At 40.2% G+C, this 17,858-nt stretch overlaps 1 protein-coding gene across 4 annotated transcripts in view; it reads right to left on the bottom strand.

The window, feature by feature from the left end:
• The window catches only part of MXD4 (MAX dimerization protein 4), a 57,600-nt gene extending 40,123 nt beyond the window's left edge, over positions 1-17,477 (bottom strand). Inside the window, exons 1-3 of one of the 4 annotated variants that reach the window (XM_006134720.4) lie at positions 17,269-17,477; positions 16,656-16,752; positions 4,878-4,907 (exon numbers count right to left, since the gene is read on the bottom strand). In XM_006134720.4, coding sequence (XP_006134782.2) covers positions 4,878-4,907; positions 16,656-16,752; positions 17,269-17,410 — 269 coding nt within the window. In that variant the 5' untranslated portion in view covers positions 17,411-17,477. Of the gene's footprint in view, positions 1-4,877; positions 4,908-16,655; positions 16,823-17,053; positions 17,231-17,268 lie in introns of those variants that run through there. The other 3 variants (XM_006134721.4, XM_006134719.4, XM_025190503.2) reach the window with 3 other exon arrangements.
• Between the last annotated feature and the right edge of the window lie 381 nt (positions 17,478-17,858).

The following is a 17,858-nucleotide window of genomic DNA, read 5'->3' as shown; positions in this document are numbered from 1 at the left end:
AGTTCATTCACTGTTGCAAAAAACTGAGAGTTGAGGAAGCAGAAAAACTTGTTTTCCTCTTCTCTCAGTAAAATACTGGTTATGAGAGCACTCTAACATCTTGACTAGAACATGATGACTAGATTCGAACTGTTAAATTCACTATGGATATTTCCTTTGTTTAATACATGAATTTTAGATGCAAAATGTGTTTGGATACTTTTTTGTTTTGTGTCCTTCACATTTAAGGTAGTTTTATTTCATACAAAAATTAAATGCTGGTTTTGTTTATTTTAAATAGAATTTCCGTCCAGACAGAAGTAGATGCAAATCATATGTTTTAAAAAAAGTAGCCACCACTTAGCAAATAATAAATGGGGTAAAACCTCTCTCTTAAGTGTTCCTATTACACAACATTTTGTAATAGAATAAAAATGTAAAAATTAAGAATCTGATTAAATGTAAGTTACACAATTATTTGGGCATTTATTTAGTTGGTAGCTGTACTGAGTGTCTTCTCCTGGTAAGTAAACAGAAGCACCAAATTTGGCAAGAAGGTTATATTTAGTTGTAAATCAACATGTTTTAAAGGTTGCTAATCATTAAGACTCAACCATCCTTTAGGAAAATATTTTAAAAGTATAATTTAAATGATTAATTGCTCATTTAAATCTAGGTTTTCTGCTTGCTGAAAATCATGATAAAATTAGAGATTTAAATCAAAGCTATTTAAATCAATCCACCCTGCTTCAGAGACTGTTTGGTCCGTCCCTGAAGGAGAAAGCACAGGGCTGCGCTCATGGAATAGGTCCTAAGCTAGTGGGGTTTTGTTGTCTGGTGCCTGTCTTGTTCTGGACAGTTGAGCTGGGGAATTGAAACAAAAGTTCTCTTAATCCCTTTGAACTGTCTCATTGTATAGTGAGACTGATTCTTGTCCATGGACACCAAGAGTTGGACAGCTTATGTGTTGGGGTTGGAGTCTGAGTGATTATAAGGCTTCTAATAATAAAATCCCTTTGAAGACTGAGGAGTGGGACCTGGACACCAACACTAGGTGATGTGAAGAGCTGCATGCTTTGGAAGTCTTTAACTGCCTTGCTGTGGATGAACCTGCCCTCCCATTGTCCTTCCGTAGGGAGTCCCTGGCGCTGTCTTAGGAGATGAAAATGCCCCCGGGTTTGGGCTCCCCCTGAAGTGCATGCCCCACCCCACAGGAAGCTGCACAAACTGCATTTGTGCATGCACCCTCCCTGGACAAAAGGGGGGGAGGGGCAGCCAAAAAAAGTTTTGCTTGGGGTGGCAAAAAACCTAGAGCCGGCCCTGTGGACAGGGCATCCTGGCTCTCCCATCACTCAGGTAGGTGCCATAATCACTGGGCTACAGAGTTTAATATGTGACTCTGTCCCAGTGACTGTGGATAAAAAGAGATGTCACCCACATCCCAGGGCATGACCTAACCACTGGGGGTATGTCTATACTACCCCGCTAGTTCGAACTAGCGGGGTAATGTAGGCATACGGCACTTGCAAATGAAGCCCGGGATTTGAATTTCCCGGGCTTCATTTGCATAAGCGGGGCTCCGCCATTTTTAAAACCCCGCTCATTCGAACCCTGTGCCGCGCGGCTACACGGGGCATGAACTAGGTAGTTCAAACTAGGCTTCCTAGTTCGAACTACCGTTACTCCTCGTGGAATGAGGAGTAACGGTAGTTCGAACTAGGAAGCCTAGTTCGAACTACCTAGTTCGTGCCCCGTGTAGCCACGCGGCACAGGGTTCGAACGAGCGGGGTTTTAAAAATGGCGGAGCCCCGCTTATGCAAATGAAGCCCGGGAAATTCAAATCCCGGGCTTCATTTGCAAGTGCGGTATGCCTACATTACCCTCCTAGTTCGAACTAGGAGGGTAATGTAGACATACCCTGGACTACAAGTTTTAAGGGGAGCACCACCTCTTCCTTCTCCATCCAACTTCTGAATGGGACCCAGTATGGTAGGCAGGCTTTAAGCATGCCTATCCCCATTCATGAATTGCTGTAGGGCTTAGGTGGCAGAAAGGCACTTAATCACCTTGAGCAAGGCAGCAGTGCGCAAGGCCAGGTGCAGGAACATAGGCAGAAGATAACTTTTATCCTGAGAATTTAAGGACTAAGTGAGTTTAGTTACCTAAAGATCTCTGGAAAAGAGGATGAACTGTGAGATGGCAAAATGTGCAGATGATCCAAAAATTACTCAAGATAGTTAACTCCAAAGCTGATTGTGAAGAGTTACAAAGGGATCTCATTAAACTATATGCCAGGTGACAAAATGGGAGATGAAATTCATTGTTGATGAATGCAAAGCAATGTATGCTGGAAAATAAAGCAATTTATATATACAAAACTATTGGGTCATAATTCCTGCTCAAGAAAGTGATCTTAGGGATCATGTTTAGTTCCTTGAAAACATCCACTCAGTGTGCAGAGGCAGACAAAAGAGCCAACAGAATGTTAGGAACTATTAGAAAAGGGTTAGATAATAAGACAGAAAACATAATACCAGTACATAAATCATGGGATGCCCACACTCTGAATATTGTGTGCAGTTCTGGTTGCCCCATCTCAAAAACTATACATTAGAATGGAAAATATACTAAGAAGGGCAAGATAAATGATTAAGGGGACAGAACTCCTTTTACATGAAAATAGATTAACAAGACTGAAATTGTTCATCTTAGAAAAGAGGTGACTGGGATATGGTAGAAATCTATAAAACAGTGTGAAGAAAATGAACAGGAAAAGATTATTTTATCCCTTCACATAACACAAGAACTAGGGGTCTCCTGATAAAATTATGAAGGCAGCAGGTTTAAAACAAATATAAGGAAGTACTTTTTCACATTATGCAGAGTCAATCCACAGAACCTGTTGCCATGGAGATGATGTGAAGGCCAAAGTATAACTGGGAACAAAAAAGAGTTAGATAAATTCATGGAGGATAATTGCTATTAGCCAAGATAGTCAGACATTCAGTCTCATGCTCTGGGTGTCCCTAACTCCAACTGCAAGAAGCATCTGGCTTTACTCACTGTGAGAAGGTTACTGGGCTGCATGGACCATTGGTCTGACCATAAGGCCATTCTTTTGTTCTTAATTTTACACATTCATGTTTGCAAACTGGATTAAGAGTAGCTGAAAAACAGTGTAACTTTAGGGCTTACAGTATATAATTACAATTAAATATTGCTAATTGAATGCAATTAGAAGCTATATCTTCAAATTCCAATATGAAAGTAAGTAAACTGCTGAGAGAAAATACCATGGTGGCAAGTAATATTAACATGCATGTAAAAAGACGCATTGCAGAACTCAAATGAGAAACTGAAATGTGATTATATATTATATAAAAAAAACCACTCCTCCCCTGCACCTGCATGAAGTGCTAATGCCTCCCCCACATCGTGCTGCTTAAATGTGCTCAGGAGTAAAGCAGAAGGAGATACAGGAAACTATCTCCTGAGATAATAAAAGAGGAATGGGGGAACCAGATACTCATGGACAGATTGATAGTGACACAATAGGGAAGAGTTCTAGGAGACTTAATGGAACATCAAGGACAAGGAGGATGAAACAAGAAGTGAAAGCATGGTGACATGAACTTTAATACAAAATTGTGATTAAGTTACTTCATACTATTTTGAGATAGATCAGGAAGAAAATGTCAGAGTTACAAATATCACCCTTCCTTTTGGATGCAATACAGTGAGGGTACATCTACACTGCACACTTATCTAGAAATAAGCTATTCCGGAAGAAATACTCTGGAATAGCTTATTTTGAAATAGCGTGTCTACACTACAGGGAAGCCTCAAAATTAGTCCGAGGCAGGCTTCCCTAACGTGGACGTGCTACCTCGATTTACAGCCTCAGGAGGCAATTGGGGGAGGGAGGTAATTAGTTTGAATGGCCCTGGGGAGGAGATATTTTGAAATAGCAGCAGTAGAGCATCCATACTACAGCTATTTCAAAATAGCTATTTAAGAATAGGCACTATTCCTCATGGATAGAGGTTTACAGAAGTTGGAATAAGCCATCTGTTATTTTGAATGTATTTAAAAAATAACAGAATTGCTGTGTAGATGCTCGCATTTTTATTTTGAACTATCATTTATTTTAAAATAACTGTGATATGTAGATGCATCCTAAGAGTCTAACTATCATTCACACCCTTGTTAGTGTGAGGCATGCACCAGATTTGTGTGCACAATCTCACAAGCCATATTTGCCACCTATTCTATATTGCCATAGTTTGTTTGCATACTTTGCCTTCAGCTGAAGTAAATGCCTTAGAATGCCTAACCTCTTTAAAAAAAAAAGTCCAGACCTCAAAATGATACACAATTTTGCATGTGCTGCTGTTACCATAAGCATGAAGAAGCTATTACAATTATAGGCCTAAAGATTTTGCAAATCTCTTTAATTAATAAATAATAGTTTTTCAAAGCGTAGCAAACACTTCCTGCCCTGGTGTCCAGGCACGAGCAGAATCCTCTCGATGCATGAGTTTATATAAGGTAAGAGTTGCAAGACTAAATCCTCCCTCTGTAATACATAAGTTTATTTTAAATAATGTTAAATAGTAAAGTAATTCTGCTCATTCTCTAGCCCCAATTAAGATTCTCCATACATCTTAATCATGACATCTCAATTTCTATTGTATTTATTACTAATAAAACCTAAGAGTTAACAACTAGAGAAATTATTCATATTTAAATTATGCTTCTATATGTACAGTATTAATCAGCTGTAAGTGTAGATGTTTCATTCAGAACACAATTTAAACAGCATATCCCTGTCTATACAAGGTCATCCTAACATTGACAATGCTTTTTCTAGATCATTACAGTTTATTTTCATGACTCACCTATGTTTTTCTAGTTCGTTGTGTGATGACCTATTAAAAAATAGAAAAAAAATAATAATGAATATTGGATTTTAGCATAGCTAAAAACATCACCTCTATGTCTTTCAAAAGAGATGTTTAAAACTGCATTTTAAAACATAATATAAGCTAAAGTCTAGCCTTCACATGGATTTTAATGCAATTTATGTTTTAAACTGGTTGCTTTTAAAATAGCTTTTGAACATCTTCAAGCTGCCAAAATGTTTTACTTGTTTCCCTACAATACGTACCTACTCCATTTGCATGGGTAAACCTTTTTGCACAGAGAGACTACAGTTTATACAAAAAAGTTTAGTGGAGGGTATTTAGTTACTAAGCAGTATTCTGCCTCTTAATTTGATGCAAGTGGTAAAAGAAACAAACCACACAATATTTTCAGCCATTGAGAAAAGAAATAATAAAAAAACTCAAAAACAAAACAAGAGCCGCAATCAATCTTACTGATACAATATAAGAACTGTAAGAATGAGGGAGGGGGAGAAAATCATAGGAGGAAGAAACTCAAAACTTAAGTTTCTGGGAAAATCTTAGGAAAGTAGAAAAAAGCTATGTAATTTTGTATAAAAAAAAACACACACACAATAATTTGACAGCTGCAGTAACTGTGAGTATCAGTCTTAAAGCAGAAAAGATGCATCTTTATTTTCACTAAAAATCTAGAAATCTAGAACTTTAAAAAAAAGTTTAAAAAATCTTCATGAATTTAGGACTGTTTTCCCTTTGTAAAAATAATTTGAGCTACTATTGAAAACTTTGTTTAAAAAAAAACAGATTCAGACAGAAACAATAATTATATTTATTTATACAACTGAAATTAAAAACATTTCTAAGATGAAATTATTGTTAACGTTACAAAAACAGTCATTTCCTGGACCAGTAGTTCTAGTTCTCTCAGAACGGAAATAGATTTTTATTATTCCAGTATGTGAAAATCATGGATATGAAGACGGCAGCAGCTTTTATGGTGTAACACATTACAGCATCAAGATCCATGCAAGCAGATGTTGAATCAGTTTTCCAACAGTGCTAGAAACCTAGCCTGATTCTATGTACGATGTGCTGGCAGAGGCTTTTGTTCGTGCCTTAGGTATAAAGAGCACAGACCATTCAAAAATATGTAGAGTTACCAGGTGCAGTAGAGTACCATACATAGTTCCTACAGAAACATGTAACTGGCTCTTAAGCAAACCGCCCACATAGATGTTGCAGCGTACTTAAAATTTCTTATTGATGTGAACACTGCAACCAATGTACCCAGCAGGCTGCAGAAGGAAAACAAAGCAAGGATCATGTAATCACTGATAATCAGACCCAGAAATGGTTCTCTTTGGGTCCAAGTCTACCTACTATGGCTCTGATCCTGCAGACATTTACGTGCTGATTTAAATGGGACTCCTCAGATCAGGATGGAACGATATGTACACTTTTGAAAGATCAGGGTCTGTAAACCCAATCCAGACTTCCATGAAAACCCCTCCACCAATGTTACTGAGAGCTGAACAGGTCGTGTATGAGTTGTTACCTTTTTTGAATAACATTTTACTTAATATTTTAAATCTTAAACTAAGTACACCATATCAAATAAAGCAACATGATGGGAATACATTTGCACACTATTTTCTGCTCGAAATAGTCATGTGAAAACCATTTAAAAATAACCTGAGCTATAGTGGTTAAGATAAAAATGTGATCTAGATTTTTATCAGTTTATCACATAAGATTATGTAGTTGTGTTTCACCCCTCCCAAAACCAGAATTTAGCTCCCAGGGAAAAAAGCAGCCCTGTAACAAACCAACCAGTGTGACAACCCCACAATAAAACCTCTCCATATAACCATGTCTTCATCATTGCTGAACTTGCCCCTGCAGCATATTCCACACTTCTTTGAGCTGAAATTCTCTAGGATTCTTTCCCAGTCAATGGCATCAATTGCAGGAAAACTCGTCAGTTGTTCAGCAGTAACTGTGGGAAAGGTGCTGGTGCATTATCAGGGATTTCGAAGGCATGCTAGCGACAAGGTGGGCAGGTTCCAGCTCAAGTGAAAGTTGAGCCTGGATTCTAACCCAGTGTTTCCCTAATGGCAGGTTGCAACAAGATCCTAAAGAGGTCACAGGCCCAGGCCTAGAGACATTGAAAAGACAGACCTCCCTACACTTACCCCATAGCAGTGCTCCTGTCCCCTAGGCCAAGGCCCAGCCCTGCTTCAGGTGTTGCAACCCAGGAAATGGGGTCACACAGCAGTGCTCAGTCAAATTTGGCCCAGCCACTCTCTCCCGCCCCCTCCCTTCACTATGAAGACGAGGCAGCTGGGACAAATCTAAGTGGCACTGTGGCCTCCTGGACCAGGTTGAGCAGGGAGATGGGCTCAGCCTGTGGGAGAGAAGCTGCCATTGTGGGATGAATATGGGGAAGGCTTACTCTCCAACCCTCTCCTTCCCCCCAGGGCCTCTCCGCTCCACCCGGCCAGAATTAGAATGGCAATGGCAGGGTAGAGGGAACGGCCACAGGTCGCCAGTGCCCTTCTGCAGGCAGAGGAGGATGTGGCAGTGACAGGGAGAAGGACAGTGATCCCTGAATTTTGCCCTTCCCTGTTCATTTTGACCCTGTATGAGTCAAAAAAAAAAAAAAAGAAGAAGTTTGGAAACTACTATTATAATTTAACCACTAGCCAATTAAGCTAGACCAGGCTTAAAGCAACCTCCGGTGGGGGGGGGGGGGGGGGCAGAATGGCCTGTTTTTACCTCCAAACTTCAGTTAAAAGTTTTTCTGTGTGGGTGGTGGGGGGATTTCAGCTAAAACTCAGTAAGGGTGTGTCTACACAGCAGGACTTAACTCAAAATAAGCTATGCAAATTGAACTACGTCAATTGCGTAGCTTATTTCGAAATTAGGAGTGTCCATACAGCACTTATTTCGAAATAGAGCACTCTTCCTCCGACTTCTCTTACGCCTCATACAATGAGGGTTACAGGAGTCGGAGTAAGAAATCCTCCAGCTTGACAGTATTTCAACATTATTTCAAAATAACACTTAGTTATTTCAAAATAATGTTGCTGTGTGGACGTACCCTAAGAGTCCATGTTAACAGTACACTAGAGACATACATAGAGGGAAATCATCTTTCAGTAGGAAGAGATTCCCAAAGCTCTCATAAGCATGCCTACTTAAATTATGAGAAAACTGTTCACGTAAATTGTTTTACATAGCTAATTAAATGGGTGTTGGGCTACATCATCCTTACTGCACAGTAACTTTTTGGAAGTCACTAGAGTTGTGCGACCTATTACACTAGTGAGGGGCAACCTAGTGAGTGGACCACATAAATAGCCCTCCTTCTTCTCAGCTAGCCACAAGATTGTCATAACCAAGATGGTCTCCCGGGATAGGGTAATTTGGTAACTGCACTTGTGCACCTAGAATCTGAAGGATGTGCCACTTCAACAGTAGCAGCACTGGAGAGAGAAAGTGCAGAACTTGGTTTTCATTTACAAGTTTGACACCTTGACTAGAGGTTTAAACAAAAACTTGACCTGGCTGGGCTGCTACTTTTCACATCCTAATGACATAAACAGTAAGTACTGGGCACTTAGAATACTTAAGAGCCCACTCTATTAGCATCATTTAGCTTCTAATTGACAATATTTTTTCTCCATTTTTTCCCTTCCCCTCCGCCTCCACATTCCCTGTCTTTCTCTGCTATTTATTTGTACCCTGGATCCCTTAACTTCATTCATCTGAAGATGTGGGTTGTGCCTATGAAAGCTCATGATACCATCTATGTTTTTTGTTAGTCTCTCAGGTGCTGCAGGACTATTCGCTGTTTTTTAAGATTTTTCAGTTAAAGAGTAACGCAGCTACCACTCTGAAACTTAGTACCAAGTAATTAAATAATGATTAACCAGGTGTGAAATTCTAAGCTCTGATTCTTTTAAAAAGCAAATTACCAAATAAGGATAAGGGGCACATATTTTCTACTACTGTCTGAGTGAGGAATGGCAACACCTAAAGGGTCCCTGTGCAAGTAATTCTAAAGTATGGCATTTACATTCTCTAATTGTAATATTTTATAAACCAGCAGAGTTCTTAATAGGGAAGACAAAAACTCCCCTCCACATCTTTTTTTCCTATTAAAAAGTATCTTTAGAAAGTTACCTTTCAGATATCATATTAGTGTGATGTGCTAGGACTACATGTTAAAAAGCCCACATGCCATGAAATATCTAAATTAAGGTTAAAAGGCTAAAACCCCTGTTTATCAATTTGCACTGGCTCTGCAGGTGTGAGCTGAGATATGGGCACAACATTATGCAGTTTGAATGCTTTCCTGTTAGCTCATCTTTCTCCCTCCTTTCTCCACTCACTTCTTCCATCTTCCTCTTGTGTCACATCATAATCTAGCCTGTAAGTGCCAGGCACTACTGCAGTGCAAACATTGGCTGCCCCCAATATTTTAAGTCCCAAGTCTATTATAGCAGTCTCATGGACAGTGTGCTTAAAATGACGGTAAGAGATGCCTAGCAATACTGGTGTGTTGTCAGCATTGAAAATATATTTAAGAAATATTAGGCAAGGCCAAAACACAAGAACAGAGTGGTAAGCCCCACAAGATGCTACATGCATATATCCACAATGGAGGAAAAGCACACAAATAAACGTGACAATGTATTATTTAGGAAACAGCATGTGATCATCTAATAAGAGTCTGCAATTGTAACCCACACACCTCCTGGGTGTGGTGTACTGTCCCATATAGTGGCACTGAAACCATTTACAGAGACAGAATAAGCAGTCTGCTCTCCAGCCTCTGGTAGTAGACACATGTGGCAGAGCCGTGGAATCCAACACACTAGCCACATGCAACTTTTTAGCCAGTTGAGTGTGGCTAGTTCACTATAGCACAGAACTGGTTAGACACCAGGGTGGTAGAGGCTCATGTACTATGCTCCAGAGGACACAGGTTCAATTCTGCCTGCTGATGACCAGCATGTGCTGGAGTTACACAATGTAATAGACATACAGAGAGAAGGAGAATACATTTTCAACTTTAAGGTCTCAATTGGCTTTATTAGAGTTTGGTGCCAGCATACCAATCTGCAGCTGGGCACATTGCAAGACCCGGGATGAACTTTGGATTACCTGATATTTGAGTGGTTAAAACACAACCTCAGATCTGCATTCTTTGAGTCTGACTGCTCCCCTCCTTTTTTTTTCTTTAATTATCACATCATAACTCTTAAAACTATTTCTCTTTTAGTTCCACCTCAAAGCAGAATTTTGCCAATATTATGGAAAAAGGCTAGGATTCCACAAATGGATGCATTGGCGCAGTCCTGTATGCAGAACTCTGACTCTAGTGAGACTGTAGAGTTTGTATGACATATCTGTATGTAAGAGCGAGGTCTGACATTGCATGTCATTAGGTGACTTAAACAAAACACATAATGACTGCTGCTGTCATACATACTATACTTCCTCATAAGAAACTTCCTCAACTTACAAGATGTATTTGATTAATGCAGCACTAGAATCATAGAACACTAGAACTGGAAGGGACCTTGAGAGGTCATTGAGTCCAGTCCCCTGCCCTCGCGGCAGGACCCAGTACTGTCTAGACCATCCCTGATAGATATCTATCTAACCTGCTCTTAAATATCTCCAGAGATGGAGATTCCACAACCTCTCTAGGAAACTTACTCCAGCATTTAACCACCCTGACAGGAAATTTTTCCTGATGTCCAACCTAAACCTCCCTTGTCCATGGCTTCTTGTCCTATCCTCAGAGGCTAAGGAGAACTATTTTTCTCCCTCCTCCTTGTGACACCTTTTTAGATACCTGAAAACTGCTGTCATGTCCCCTCTCAGTCTTCTCCTTTCCAAAACTAAACAAGCCCAGTTCTGTCAGTCTTCCCCCATAGCTCATGTTCTCTAGATCTTTAATCATTCTTGTTGCTCTTCTCTAGATCTTCTCCAATTTCTTCACATCTTTCTTGAAATGTGATGCCCAGAACTGGACACAATACTCCAATTGAGGCCTAATCAGCGCAGAGTAGAGCAGAAGAATGACTAGCATTATTTGCTTTATACGTTCAGTAATATAGATAATTTTCCTTCAGGACTCACTTTCCTAGGGGAAAAAAATAAACAAGAAGGATACACTTAGTTCAGAGAGTGCAAAACACATCATTGTTTTTCCGCAGTCTGGATTTTGAGTTATTTTATTCTCAGACTGTCATTTAATAAATGAAAGAAAATAAGTCCCAAACTCTAAAATACTCCTTCTGGATCTAGAGGTCCATCTGCACTGGAGCTGTGCCATTTTATATGAAACACAGGTTAGACATCCCTGATCTGGCACCTTCAGGACCTGACTAGTCCCAGATGAGGGATTTTTCCAGATCGGGGTGGTCATTTCAGGGGCCTCTCCCCGCTTCCTCTCCCCACTTCCTGGTTTTCCCCACAGCCCAGCTGAACCACACGCCAGCTCCCACACCTTCCCAGCCCAGCTGAGCCACATGCTGGCTCCTGGCACTCCCCCGCAGCCCCGCTGAGCTGCAAGCCAACTCCTGAAGCCCAACTGAGTTGCAGGCCGGCTCCTGGCACTCCTCCACAGCCCCGCTGAGCTGCACGCCAACTCCAGCAGCCCAACTGAGCTGCAGGCCGGCTCCTGGCTCTCACCTTGCAGCCCAAATGAGCCACCAGCTTCCGGGTCTTCACTCCCCTGAAGCGTGCCGGACCATGGATGTTGCCGGACCAGAGAATCCCAGATTTTAGAGGTACAATCTGTACTTTAATAGCCATTGGCCAGAGACAGTAGGACTCTACAGTCATCCCAGGTTACTTCCCTATGTACTAAGCTAATGGTTATAAGAGGGACACCATCACTATTTCTGGTGTATGAACCTCGCCTGAAAAAATCAAAATGAGACACTTCAGAAATGTCAAAACGATTGCTTTTGACATTTCTGAAGGGTTTTTCCCCCTTTTTTTCCAATGCAACCAAACAATTCACCACAAAGTCAATACAAATTCACAAAAGGTTTCATTTGACCCAAATCTGCATTTTTTGGCTGAAAGAATTTTAGCTGAACAATTCACACACTTCTAGTCTGCAAAGAGCAGTGTCAGACAGAAATCAGACTGGTTTGCAGTGACAGACAAGCAATGGAGACATTAAACAATATTTTCATTTGAAACGTGCAGTTTTGACCCACCACATCCTTTTGCACATATATCCTTCACCAGAGCACAGTACATTGTTCACAACTATATCCATTGATATAAAATATCAAATATAAATACTGATTAGTTTCAATCAAGGCAGTGGGGATATTTATAAATCTAAGTTTTGCTTTCATTTTCCCCTCTTTTTCATCGGCTTCTAAATTAATAGGCCAAGCAGGCTACTTCACAGACTTCCAGTTTCCTGCTCTGCCAGTAAATCTAACTGTGCCCCAATAGTCAGGGATCGAGCACTAAGGTTTTATTCTGCATATTTACTTACTTCTTATCTTTTCATTGGCCAGAACACACACTGGGCCTGATCGTCTGCTGCTTTGTGGTCTTTTACACTCATGCGAAGATAAATTATAGTGTTTTACACCCACTGTTCAGTGATAAGAGACTGCACAAAGTACCAGGCAATGGAGAATCAGGCTTGTCTAACTGTACTGTGCTGTGGGCCACTGTCCACAAGGGGGTCAGTTCAGGCTACCGGTTTTCCCCCTTATATAAACACAAAAATGCATAGGCTTATCTCTGTTAAGTCGGCATCACAAACAGGAAACAAAACAAGAAAGCTCCAATTATCTGCAAGCTACAGTGAATTCCTATTTACAAATGACTTTCTGCAACCAAGTAATCTTCTGAACTTCTTTGACTTTCTGCTTCTGTGAAATATTCCCTCTTAACAAACTGCAGACATCTGTAATACATCCATTTTATTATACTCACTGTACTACATGGAAAGACATTTGAAAATTTAACATTGCAACCTCCAAGGCACAACTCTACTAACTGAATTTTTTCTAGCCTGATTTTATTCCAATTGTGTATTAGCAATAATTTTAACAAGCTCCACTGTATTGCTTTTAGGAACTACTATTATTACTCTATCCAAAGGAGACATTTACTACACAATGGCCAAATAATGTCTAGTTATCACCATTACAAGAGACGCTGACATGGGTTTATCTTCCCTCCCCCAGAAAAAATCAATTACAAACTTGCACCTTTTTCGAATCATCCATTCAGACTGGAAACCAAAAATCCAGTTTAATCTACTAAGGAATTTTCATAATAAGCATCTGGGGGAAACACTTCTGAACCTTAGGAGAGAATGCCATAGACACAAAGAAGTTTTTCTTAAAAAACCCTTTCAAGTCTGTTTTGTATAAAGTGGGAACATATAAATATAGCCTGATTCAAGGGCAACGGACTGGACATCATAAGGAAATGTATACATCAATCTATTAAAAACTAATATTTCTTATACAGAGATGGGGCAAAAATGTCATCAAGCAACATTTTCTGCTGTCTTCACAGTAACATGAAAATGTTTTCTATAGCAACATAAAATTAAAACTCACCGAGTGATATTTTAAACAAAAACATCAACAAACAAAAATATACAAAATATGAACTCTTTCAGTGAGCTGACTTTTGTTAATAGTCACAGCTGTGGCTGAAGAAACATTTTTTTCCCTATATGAACCTGTGTCCAATTGCCTGTTATTTTTTTTTTAAGTATGAGGAGAGATTTGAATTGAAATTTCTCATGCTTGTTCTCAGTCCAGAGGCTAATTTAATTTTTTAAATTCAATACAATTCTGTGACCCACTTTGGAGTTATCCTTGCATGAAAGAGATGCTTTTCAAGCTTTAAAAACAATTGTTTATGTGTTTTATTTGTGCTCAAATGATATAGGCAAAGGTTAATTTTCAAACCTGCTGAGACTTCTAGAAGAAATAGGATTTAGAAATAACCAAGTTACTGAAAAAATAACATTCTGCAATTTTGCAATATGCAGTCGCCCTCCCCCCACCTTTTAAAAAAACAACTCCAGAGCACAAAGAGATGGCCCTCCAGATATTCACACCCAATCATGCCTGCACCTATCCATGCATTGAGATTCTGTAAAGTGATTAAAATAAACCAGCCAAAAAAGGGTTGCCTGACTAGTTAATTTTATTCTTTTCCACTCAGGATCGTCCGAAATCTGGCCAGTTGTCTAGCCCCTTCTTAATCCCTTGAACTGCTTATAAAGATTTGATTGCATGATCAAATTGAACAATACATTCAAATTCTATGCACTCTGAGGCTGTGACCTGACAACCGAATAACCTGACATTTGCTCCCAAACAAGGGTGCTGGAACAATTTGGATAGTGCTACAAGTCATTGAACCAAACTGTAAACCCTGTATCTAATGGAAACCACTTCAAGCCAAGAGGTTCAGCAGACTCTGAGCACCCCTAGCACCAGCGCCTATGCTCCCAAAATGAATAAGAGAGGTGGTACTATTTGAATTTGGGATCATACATTTGAAATAAAGCTGCATCTGAACCTACGAGCTTAAGTAACAGATAAAAACAGGCATGTTGTAGGCAAGCACAATGTAGGACTGCTCAAACACCTCTGCCAATGCACCTCAACCCCGTATCGCAACAACCTGCTATTTCCAGCCATGGGTCGGTCTGTGTTATAGAGACTGTCTATAGAGATTGCTGTTTTCTTTAGGATGTGGACAAATATCCACGGTGAACTAAACATGGAGACTGAATTTGTGGCCTTAGCCACGGCTGAACCTACTTCTCCAGAGGTATTGCCCTATCCCACACACACTATGAATGAGCCCTTTTTAGTCTGTAACAAATAAAGCTGGTAATAAAACAATAAAAAGATCATTATGCATTTTTTTAAAAGCGTTTGTGTGTGCGTGGCAAGCATTAGAGTGAAAAAAATATTAGGAGAAATATCAGACAATCCGTCAGTAATGATGTGTGCTCTGGCTTTGATAAGCCCGTCAAACCTCTAACAAGGAATCTTTTAATTCTGCTGAAATTGATAGATTATATATCCTCTGCTAAAAATTCAAAGAACTGTTTTGCTGTGGACAGCAAGAAACCCAAGAAAGGAAATGATGGAATGAAGGTTCCCCAAGTAATACAGATTTCTCTCTCTTCCGTACAAGAAACAAGGATTGGAGCAAATCCACAAACTCTAGAATTAGAATTGAAACCCTAGAATCCTGTTTAAATAACTGCTTTTGCACAATATGGTTACTTTATCAAAAAATTCAGAGGTAACATGTATATAGATGAACAGTGTCTCAAAATCTAGGCACCTCTGTGATTCCTGGTAATTCACATTTAAAAATCAACTGATATTGTATCTTTGTAACCAATTTTACTATTACTTCCCCCCACTCCTGAATGTATATTCCCAGAAATATCAGCATTCATCGCTATTTGGAGTCAGGGATGGCCAGGGGAAGGATTTACACCTTCTATTCCCCTCAATCGTGTTCAAGCACATTTCCCTGCAGTGGTTACTGCAAACACAGCTCATTGTGATCTTGTATTTTTCTGAGCAAGCTGTTTGCTTTTTGCTTAGTTCATATCTTCAAACTTTAATATCCATGACTGGGCCGATTTCTACTTTCCCATTTCACCAGTGTAAATCCAGAGCAATCTCACTGACTACACTGGGGTTCTGCAGCATTTACGCTGGAGTAAGTGAGATCAAAGAATTTTGCCAACTTTCCTTTCATTTGAAAAATGTCATATGCAAGTTTTGTTTGTTTTAGGCTATTCTGCAGGGCTCATCATATTCAACAACAATTTTTTTAAGGAGTCATTTTGTTAAGAGCAGAGAGCACCAATGGTCTGCAGAAGGAGGGAACCATCTGGTCTCCTCCCCCCTCAAGAACATAAAGTGCAAGAAAAGAAGGAATTCCCACGTAAAGAGGAGGCGCTGTCTCTTTAAGACAGCCTTCTGCACGTAGACAGTTGCACTCTGAGCACTGCCTGGTCAGCCAAACAAAGCTGCAGGGAGGCTGCGCAGAAACCTTGAGCTAATGGTGATCACAGCACAGGTAGTGGCTGCAAGAAACAAACAAACAAACAAAAAGCAGCTGATCATAATGTAACTATGCATTGTAATAATGCTGCATGCGGAGCGACTCGCTCAGGCAGCTGCTGCACTGACCAGGGCAAAAATGCCTCAGACCGTCCGCAGAGGTCAAGTTCATTCGAAACATTTTAAAATGCATACAAAAGTCCCAGTATAATTGGAGCCACGTTTTCATCCCTTTCCCCCCACTCTCCCCTCATCAAGATCCCGGCGTTACACTGCAACTGGAGGCTGTATTTGCTCTCGCAGCAATAAAGAGATTGTAAATAAGTCCTGGGAGGGAATTAGTGTCATGCAAGGGAAGTCAGGATTTTGATTATTATTTTAAAATGCATGGGAAAACAGCGCACATTCATAAACAAACCAGGCGAAGACGCGTGAGTGCAGATGGTTCAGAAAGGCAGTGAGTGCTAAGGCGATGGTGTACGCGTGGCAGTGTTTATATGAGAGATCAAAACAGAGCCAAGCCCATACAGGGGAAAAATGGCGACTACTGGGAACTAAGCGACAGGATTAGTTATTATTTGTATACATCTATGAGCTGCACATAAACTTACACATATAGGAAAAGTTGCTAATTCACTGTAGAAAACGATGGTACAGCTTTTACCTGTTATTCTGGGATTTTCTGGCCAGGGTGCCTGCCTTTGTTTTCTTTCTGGAATAGTCACTATCGAAGGGTAACACTGATGCATAGCCATGTTCTGCTTCTAGGGACAAAGTCAGCATTAGTGGCAATATATTTTTCCATGCATTTTTTCCTCCTTTGCAGGAACGCTAGGGTAAAAAACAAAATGTTGGTTGATTTGTTTAGCTTTTATTCCGGATTTTTAAAAGAAACACAACAAAACGAAAAGTGCCAAAATAGGAGGATCATCTAAGTAAACAGTAAAACATGGCTAGATCATGCAAATCTTGAAACATTTTGACAAGGGAAAGGGGAAAACTGCAATACAATCGCAAACGGCAACACACAACAATGTAACATATATGAAAACTTCAACATACATACAATCCAAACCGATTCGAGCCATAGCTTGTTTGTTTAAAAAAATTGCAAGAAAACTGCATTTGTTCTGCCCCCTCTGCAGTGCATCTAACAAAAACATAGGGCACTTGTGCAGGTGAAGGAAATGTGGACTCGGAGAAAAGGGCGTCCGAATACCCACGCAACAAAGAGAGTTAAATGTTATAAGTGCCTGCTAGTCATTTTTTCTGAATACCTCTGTCTCTTCTTTCCAAATACTCAGCTGCTTCCAGAAGAATTAACAGAGAGTTCAGCTCCATTTTATATGTGTTCTTTGAGTTATCAAACTCTGTATCTGATTGTCTGCCTTTCAAACAGCTGAGGAAGGCAATAAGCATCAGAAACTGCACTGAGTTCACAGGCTGGGGACTTCCAAGTCCCCTATATAAACCACCTCTCTCAACCTACATTTGACACACAGGCGACAGGCGATTGACATAGCCAATCATGGACGGCATGTCTAAAAAGAGGCGGGCTTTAGCTCCAAAGTAGAACCAATCAGGAAAAACAAGCTCCCTCAGGTTTGGAAACAGAATGTTGACAGATCTGAATCTTCTCCCTGATAGGCCAGCCACTACAGTAACAATTTAGAAGCCGAAGCTTAGCAACAGCACGTGGTGGCCCGGCCCCCAGCCTACTGAGTGGCCGGCTTTATGCATATTAAATAGGCAGCAATTGCTGATTGGAGATGAGGAGTCTATGCAAATAAGCAGCTGAAACTAGCCAACAGTTTTGGAGAGGTGTGTCCTGTTTCAAGCAAGTGAAAGGGGAGGCGCTCAGGAAAGT

Source organism: Pelodiscus sinensis, chromosome 5 (assembly GCF_049634645.1).
Source record: "Pelodiscus sinensis isolate JC-2024 chromosome 5, ASM4963464v1, whole genome shotgun sequence".
Taxonomy (NCBI): domain Eukaryota; kingdom Metazoa; phylum Chordata; order Testudines; family Trionychidae; genus Pelodiscus; species Pelodiscus sinensis.
Note: the sequence above shows the minus strand (reverse complement) of the source record. Positions and strands in the feature narration are given on the sequence as shown.